An 8,658-nucleotide genomic window follows, 5' to 3' on the forward strand; every position below is an offset into this window, starting at 1 on the left:
GTGCCAGATTCAATTCCACTTGTGCCTTGGCTTTCCTTGTTGCATCCCTGCATTCCCTGACAATGTTCCTGTATTTATCCCAAGTGGCCTGTCCTTAATGTCCCTGCATGCTCTTCTCCTGTAGGGTCCAAGAAAACCACCCTGAGCCCTTGAAACAGAGTGCCACAAGCCACCGCTGCTGCCTCATGAGCTGGAAAGATCAGAGCTGCCAGGAAACGGGGAAGGTCCAGGCCTCGCTCTGTCAAACAGTAACCTGGAAGGAGCAGGCTGCCAGGGAGAGGTGGAGAGCAGGGCCGAGCACAGGACGTGGCCCAGAGCATGGAGGTTGCCGAGAGGAACAACGGGTCAAGGACAGCACATGGCCGAAAGGAAGAGTGTGGAGGCTGCAGCRGGGAGCGAGGACATAGCAGAAGTGCCGAGCGCGGCCACCATAAGCAGAGCCACCACCAGGGAAGGCCCTTGAGAACCAGCCTAGTTTCTTTCACGGTTGGACTCTCACCTTAGCACAATTAGGAAAATCTCATAAAAAGATGTAAGCTTGAACAGGTAAAACAACCATATTTATGGAGTGCTTCTAGGTAGGGCATCCTGAGTTGAAGAACCTCCTTAGAAAATACAAGATCTCTAAGAGCCCTATCTCCCCTCACAAGCAGTTACAACTGAGCTTTATGGGCTATTTCTTCTTTTGGACACCTATCAAAATACTAATCTTTCACCATTTGAGAAACCCAACGTGACTCAGTTTTTCCTCCTCAGCCAGGGCCGCATGGGCGAGATGCTTTCTGCATGAAGGGCTTTATGAGCATCTCCAGAAGACATCTGGTGTGGGGGAAAGGCCCTTAACGCATGGCAGCACTCACAGCCCCTGCGCTCGGCGTCACATCCGCAGGCATCGCGAGCGCCAGCCAAGGTACGTTCATGTTGACAGAACACAGCAGAAGGACACGGGGCAGCATTTRTGACAGGCAGATCAACAGCTCAAATGAGCAACGTCTCCAGGGGCTGGGCACAGCTCTGAAATGTTGAAGCAGCATCTCCAAAACCATCCATGCCGGGTTGATCCCACAGTGAGAAGAGGCTCCAGTGCTTCCCAGCTGAGAAATGCAAACAGCGACATGGCCACGGGCATATTCTTTATATATCTCCAAGGTGCTCATTACACCCACCTAAAGAACACCAACAGGACACCAAGTTGCTTTGGAGAACTGCTCCAAAACATTACAACAGCAGCTACATCCCATGGAGCTTCACAGAGGGTATTGTTTCAGAGCTGCAGTTGTGAAAACATTGAAGCCCAAATAATTTTACTGAAATGTAGTTAAAATATAGACTTGTATAAAATATAGCCTGATACAGACTTGTATTCATTCATACAGAAGTATTTACTTAGATTCTGTTCAAGAATAAACTCGGGGAGCATGTGAACCTTTTCCATGTTTTAATTCACCGCTTCCACCTTCTGGTAGCTTTTAAGGATAGTTTAACACAAAAAATGTCCCTCCTAGATGATGAGTGCCAGTCCTGTATTAATATTTCTGCTTACCACAAGATTGACAAACACTTTTTTTTCTCCCCTTTTTATTCCTTCTAGCCCCAAATAGTTTATTGGACTCACCTGTCTTCTGCACTTTTGCCTTACATTCTGTTAATACAATACAAAGATGCCTTTGCAAAACCACAGAAAATCATTATCTTATTTGTCAGGGCTGAATTTGGTTAAATGCCTCCTTTCTGCTTGCATGGATGGGATCACAGTTTACAGCGCTCCTGGATGGACAGCACAGCTGTATGAAACATGGGACCCTCAACCTGCCCCATAAAGTGGAAAGAGACTAGGAACAATAAAACCTTTTGCTTTCACATCCATATGTATTTAAAAGAGCAGAAAACAGTAGTCAAAAGTATCTTGCTTGCTGTTCTGCTCCACACTGGCCACACTATTTTGAAGTAATGGGGCGTCTAATCTCCCTTCTAAATTGCTCCGAGTTGCTTTAAAAATAATGTAAATAAATCATATAAGGCAGATTGAGGTTTTGCAAAACTGAGGTGGCAGTACAGCACCTTAATTTTCTGATGCTAAAATGAACCTGTGTTTTAGATATATCTCTAATATAATGAACTTTTTGCCTATTAAAAAAAAAAAAAAAGGATAAAATTCAATGTGCATCAGGGGAAAAAAAAAGGTATGTACTATGCTGAAAGAAAAAGCTTCTGTTCTCTCCAAAGATGGACACACCATCTGCTCTGGGAAATACACTTGCAGTAAATCTACACAAACACAAACTCAGGCCACCGGTCAATAAATAATTTAATGAGGTTACACGTCTGCAGGAAAACACGACAGCGCCCTGTCCAGCCTCCAGCCTGAGCCCACAGGCAGGGCAGAGAAATGCATGAGTCAAACAACAAAACACCACTGCATCCAAAGGCCGCTGGAACGCATAGATCTTCACAGAAGATACTGCTTCTGGCCTGGACACTTGTACAATAAGTCTCTGTGTCAAAAATAAAATAAAAAAAAAAGAAAAGAAAGAAAAACAAAGAAAAAAAACATGCAGTATCTGCCTTGAGCCTCCCAGTTTCACTCCAGCCAGAACATGCTCCAGGGACCATGCAGTTTCGGGGGGCTGAGGGTCCAGATGCACTTGTACCAAAACAACAGAACATGAGGGTGGCGAAATGACTAGGAAGGCAGCAGCAAAGCTCTGCCACAAGTCTGGAAGATGGTCCTCGTGGAACAAAGCCGGTTCTCAGAAGGGAAGTCGCTTCAACTGCTCGTACGTGATAAAAAACTGTCGGCAGCGTCAAGGAACTGGGTCAGAGAAAYCCACTGGGCACCTGCAGTGCACGTGGTCAGGCCACGCCAGCAACYAGAGGCAAGGCAAGGAACACACCAGGGCAGTACAGCTGATGGCCAAGACAGCCCCCCTCCTAGGCTGCACAAAATGACTTGAATAGATGGAGATGGGAGCTGTGCGAGGAGAGCTAACAGGAAAGGGAAGAGACTGACCCACAAAATGGTCTAGGCCTGCCTAGACCATTGAGAAAGAGGCAGCTTTAGCCCCATGAGTGTACTTTCTAAGCTGTGACTTACTTTAAATAAATTATATACATATTTTCAGAGGGCAAGAAGGAGCCAGTGGAGCAACACAGCACCACTGATCTTGCAGAGCAAACCAGCACCCATCGTGGAGCAGAAGAATGCTCCTCAGGCTCTCAAAACAGAAGCCAGGTCAGAAACCATTGCACCTCCAAGAGCTCACTTCCCTGGTTTCCTCACATTCCTGACCTCCCAGTAGCCACTCTGAAGGATACAATGATGTTCCAGGGACCAAGCCGAAGCCAGTTAGGCCAGAAACCTTTATAGAGTGCAAAGAAGCCCTCGCTYTTCCACGTCTGGGAGGAGAGAAGAGACAGATCAATTATAAGACATCCCCCTTCAGGCACAGTCAGATATAGCGGATAGTGGCAGGCCCAAGGAAAATCTCTGCTGTAGGAAAATCTATTGTGGTAGGGTAACAAGTTCATGGTTTGAGGATGAAATCAATGTGACACACATGACAAACACCCTTCACAGATTGCAATGTCCTTGACACAAAACAGCTCCATGTCCCCTGTTGTGCTGTTCCTAGTCTGCTSCCTCCTCAGCGTCATGTGTGACGTGATGGACCTTTAAAGCTGCTGAAGCAAGCAGACAGGCCACTGGAGATGATGTTGGGGTTCTCCAACATGCGAGGTTGCAAATGACACTTTGTCCAAGACCGTAAAACTACAACACTAAGAGTTTTCTCCCATAAGGTAAGGTTGGTTGGAAGGATGCTCAAACTGATGGTGAGCTTGGAATTAAGAAAGTGGCTCCTGGTCCTTTTCTGTTTTTTTTCTGAAAAGCTTACTGACAAGGATGGCCTGCGTTTGTTGAATCTGACTGCTAAGATCAATAGTACGTTGTGCTGGATTCTGATGCTAAGACAGGGATTTGCCCACTTCTGTCACCTCCTTACCTTCACAAGACCATCCAGAGTGCCCTTGTAGAGCTCCACGCTGCCCACTATCGCTCGCTGGTTCATCATCCGCGTCCGCACCACATCCACGGGGTTGGAGGCAATGGCACCAGCAAGGCCACAGGTAAAACTAGAACTATATGCATGAAAACATTAGAGAGGAACAGCTCTGAGCACTCAAGCTTGGAATGGGAGACAGCAATGGCTGCAAACTGAAAGCCTCTGTAGACATGAGGACCTAAGACTGCAGCAGCTCTTTCAACTGGAGCTGCAGTTAGTTGCATACCTGACACTCCTGCTGCTCACATCTCCCATTCATACCAGGGCATAGATGTAGAGCAACAGGAGCTGGGACCAGCATTTCCATAACATCAGTGAGCTGAAACCACAGTTTGACTTCACCAGTTTTTCTACTAGGTGTGTTCTACAGGGATGTCTCCCTAGAGATGCTTGCTGGGCATTTTGAATTGCAATTCCAATTAACTCAGCACATCCCTTGTAAGTGCTGGACCTCTGCAGCTCCACAGCACTTGCTCTATGACTCTATACCCTGCTCTAATTAGGTTCCAACCAAACATTTTACCACAAATCCCACTTTCCTCCCCTGCTAAACACTTGCTTCCCAACCCCTGCTAAGCTTGGAGATGGGAGGCAGCCATGGCAACTACTCACACAAAGTGGGCAAAGATTGTATCGCCCATCAGGCCTGACAGAATTAAGTGTTTCTTGGTGATGTCGTAGACTGGCAGTTCCACTCCGACCACGATAGCAGCTCTCTGGGCCGTCGGAACAACACCCTGCAAAGCACAAACGTCAGTCATGGCACCTCTCCCAGGGGCCTCCCAAGGGCTCTTTGCTGACAATCTCCTTTGCATCCTCCTGCCCCTGTGCTGCAGCTGAAGCTTTACAGCTACAGCAGCTTGCTGTCTCCCCGCTTCACTGCAAAGCAGAGGACTCCCTCACCCTCTGCCCTGGGAGCGTTACTCTACCTAGATCAACCTCGTGGTGCTATTCTCCTCCCAGCCAACAGCACACGGGAAGCAGGCTTCAATCCACTGGTCTTCCCCTGCTGAACAGTACCAACTCAACATCAGAGAAGATCAACCCAAGAGCAAAACAGCAGATACCTATGGAGTCACATGTGGCTCCAGGTCTTTCTTGCTACACAGCAGCAGCCAGGCTCTGCTTTGCTAAACCTTGTGATTARGACCAATTGCACAGCAATTGTAACACCAAGCGAGTAATTCAAGGAAACCCAGATTGTGCTAGGAAGTCTCTGAAACTAGGAGAAAACTCCTCAGTGCAGCCATATGATGAGCCAACCCACAAGACATCAATCATTCTCATCACACAAAAGCAAAGCAACCCTAAGAAGCAAAACTACTTTTCAGGTTTATAGCTTCTCTTATTCCCATCCTGCTAAGCTACTGCAGGTCCTTTAGAGTTCCTGTCTAACACAATCCCAGCACAACCAGTTCCAACCCCAATTCATCCCCACAAGAGAACTGGTGAGATGTCGGGATAGCAGAAAAGCTTTGCCTGAGCGTGAGGGAATACTGGAGTTAGGTGACACTCTACCTAGTGGTTGTCCCAGACCAGAGAGCAACTGGACTAGCTTGATCAGTGGAAACCACCTTGAGACTGATGTGCCCGTGTAGTGCATCCTGCAGTACCTATTAGTTACACTAGTGACTTAGTTTCTTCATTGCATTAGTCCATTGCATACTCTGTTTTCCTTTAAGAGCCTTCCCTGACAACTGCTAAAATCTGGTCAGCAAGACCTCAGCACTAGTAGCTCTCATATATCTTCAAGCCCAAGAGTCTTATATCAACAGCTTCGCCCAAAGCCACCACTCTGTCATACTCTTTACATGCCCAGGTGACAGGTTTCAGCGRGGCTAGGGCAGTGGGCATGTTGGGACTCAAAGCAGGTTTGAGGGAACCTCAGAATGTTACTGTGCATCCTTTGTTCTCCAAGTTATTCAAAATAATTCCTCCTYCTCAACACAGAGACGCTCAGCTGCTCATATTCAGAGGGAGACACACTGTCCCACTCACCGACTCCAAGATACATCAGGCTGAGCATCCTCCCAGAGCAGAGCACAGTGAGGATCCAGCCCAGTAATGCTTGTTCAAACCCCAATCCTGGTCCAGTCAGGGGACACTCATCTCTCTCTCACTCTAGGCAGACCAGCTCCTCCTGGAGAAGCAGGCTTGCCTGGCCAAGCCCGGACACTGCTGCATCGCAGCCCCATCTCCATCAGGTGTGTCCTGCTGTTTGGCCAGTGACCAGAACCAGAAATCTGCTATTAAAAGGGCCACAGTTGCTTGCAAACACTGCATTAGAGCTCAGAGACACTAATAAGGAACACAAACAAATTCAGGAAACTGTTATTTCTGCTACTAGAATAGTTTCCAGCAACTCACCCTCCAGAGGCCTCGGGTACCCTCCTGCTGGTAGATATCAATGAAGCTGCCAATCATGCCAGTCTGGAATAAACTGCCTTGAGCCTGCATTCGAATCTGGAACAAAGGCAAGAGTCAGCGGGATGGAAGCAGGGCCTGCAGAGCTACCAGCCCAGGGAGCCTCCTCATGGAAGGGAGCAGCTTGGAGCAGAAACGCTGCCCATGTGCCCGGTCACTGGAAATCGAGCGGCCGGCGCGAGCAGCAGACGAGGAGCAGGGTGGAAGCACAATCCAAAACTCGGATAACAGTGACAGGCAAGACCTTCCTGCTCCAAATGTGATCCAGAAAGACAGATCTATACAGGGAAAAGCAGAGGAAAGCTCTCCAGACTCAGTCTGTTCAGAGCAAAGTTTTCTTGTGCCGGGCAGGAATGGAGGGGATCCAGCAGCTCCCACTGAGCCTTGGCCACTCCACATACCTGTATGAACAGCATCAGCCAGGCTAAGCCTGGTGGCTGCAGAGAAAGGAGCTGAGCTCCAGAGTGCCCAGCTACTACACCACGCAAMCTACCAATTTTTAAGATAATGCAACCTCCAATCCGCAACATAAAATGTTTTCTAATCTTTAAGAGTTGCAGGCTGTCCCTGGCCTCATCCACATCTTACCTTTAGCACATCGGTTGGATTGGCAAGTGCGGAGGAGATCACCCCTGACACCACTCCACAGATCACATTGATTAGTAATGTTTCATCTGCAAGCAAGAATAGAAGGTCAAATCCTACAGATCTTAAGAGAACATGGAGAAACCATATGGAATAAGCAAGAAGCTCCCAAATCACACGGTGAAGTTGCATGAGCAGAGACCGACCAACTATCCTCAGCAGCTGAAACGCTCAGCCACACTTTCAGAGGAAATCAGGTTCGATTGATGGGTCTAGCTGATCGGGCAAGGAAAAGATGGACATATAGGACAATTTTCAACAATTATCTGAGACTTCGGTGTCCCTGGATTGCGACAGAGACAGGGGAAGGTAAAGGAAAGAGAGAAAGAGGAGCAACTAAACTTTCTTGACTTAATTAGAAAGTTAGATGCAATTAGTTCTGGTTGGGAAGGAGGAGAGAGATCTCCAAGACTTCCAGGCCCATTATTAGAGCGACGGTTACATCGGAAAAGGCAGGGCCCTTTGCCAGTACTGACCACAGCACTTCCCCGAGGAGACCAGGCCCCTGGCTGCCCCGGGCCTGCAAGGAGACAAACATTCAGACCACGGTACTCACGGCTAGAAACGCGGCGGGAGACGCCGCAGAGCACAGGGAGATCTCCCGGAGGAAAAAACAAAACCCGGGGCTCGCCCATCTCCCCGACCCGGCCGCTAAGGGCGGGATGACGCTGGCCACGGCAGGGTCACAGCTGGGTTAAACCTCATCCGCGCGGCTGCAGCGAGCGCTGCCGCAGGGCCCTGCATCCGCGCGCTGGAGCCGCAGCTCGGAGCTCGCGCCGCGACTTCCCGGCAAAGCGGAGAGCGCCGGAGCGCGGCGGCTCCGCAGGGAGCGGCGCCGCTCCCGCAGCCTTCGACCCGCGCGCCGGGACGCGGCTGCTCCCAGGGGCACCCAGGGAGCGGAGATGCGCCCGGCACCACAAAAGGGYTTCTCGGCTCCGCCGCGATCCCGCAGGGAGGCTCCCCGGGCGGTGCGGGAAGCGGGGAGCTGGGCCGGGGGTGGCTCTGCGCGCGGCGGGGAAGGCGCCGGCGCGCGGGGGCACCCACGGACCCACCTTCCAGGTGGACCCACCTTCCAGGCGCTCCACGAAGAGGCGCTTCAGGCTCTGGTAGATGCCGATCTTGATGGTGCCGTAGGAGGCCTGTCTGAGCAGCGCGGGGGCGATCCTGCGGGCACACACCGAGCTGCCGCCGCTGCCCCGCGCCCCCGCGCCCCCCGCGCCCGCCGCTTACCCCGAGTAGAGCGCGCGGCCGCCCTCCTCGCGGCAGATGCGGAACAGCGCGTGGAACATGCCCCGGTAGCGGCCCTCGCGGCCCTGCACCTGCAGCCGCGTCTTGGTGAGGTCCACGGGGAAGGTGCCTGCGGGAGAGCGCCCGTCAGCGCCGCCCGGCCCGGCCCGGCCCGGCCCGGCCCGGCCCCGCGCGCCTCACCGAACTCGGCCACGATGGAGGCGAGCCCGCCGTACACGAAGGGTTTCCAGTTGAGCGCGGACATGGCATGGCGGAGCGGGCGCCGGCGGCGCGCCCTGCC

The 8,658-nt window shown here is 51.0% G+C and overlaps 1 protein-coding gene across 1 annotated transcript; it reads right to left on the bottom strand.

Annotated features, from left to right (window-relative positions):
• Window positions 1–2,312: 2,312 nt before the first annotated feature.
• Window positions 2,313–8,635, bottom strand: SLC25A14 (solute carrier family 25 member 14). The gene is made up of 9 exons (XM_026039005.1): window positions 8,559–8,635; window positions 8,361–8,487; window positions 8,200–8,294; window positions 7,074–7,159; window positions 6,429–6,524; window positions 4,674–4,798; window positions 4,002–4,137; window positions 3,316–3,396; window positions 2,313–2,792 (listed from the first exon to the last, which is right to left on the bottom strand). The coding sequence occupies exons 1-9, from the start codon at window positions 8,620–8,622 to the stop codon at window positions 2,751–2,753; spliced, it is 852 nt and encodes a 283-aa protein (XP_025894790.1). The 5' UTR covers window positions 8,623–8,635; the 3' UTR covers window positions 2,313–2,750.
• Between the last annotated feature and the right edge of the window lie 23 nt (window positions 8,636–8,658).

The sequence above is a fragment of the Nothoprocta perdicaria genome, unplaced genomic scaffold (genome assembly GCF_003342845.1).
Source record: "Nothoprocta perdicaria isolate Ctin4 unplaced genomic scaffold, notPer1 scaffold_22, whole genome shotgun sequence".
Classification (NCBI taxonomy): domain Eukaryota; kingdom Metazoa; phylum Chordata; class Aves; order Tinamiformes; family Tinamidae; genus Nothoprocta; species Nothoprocta perdicaria.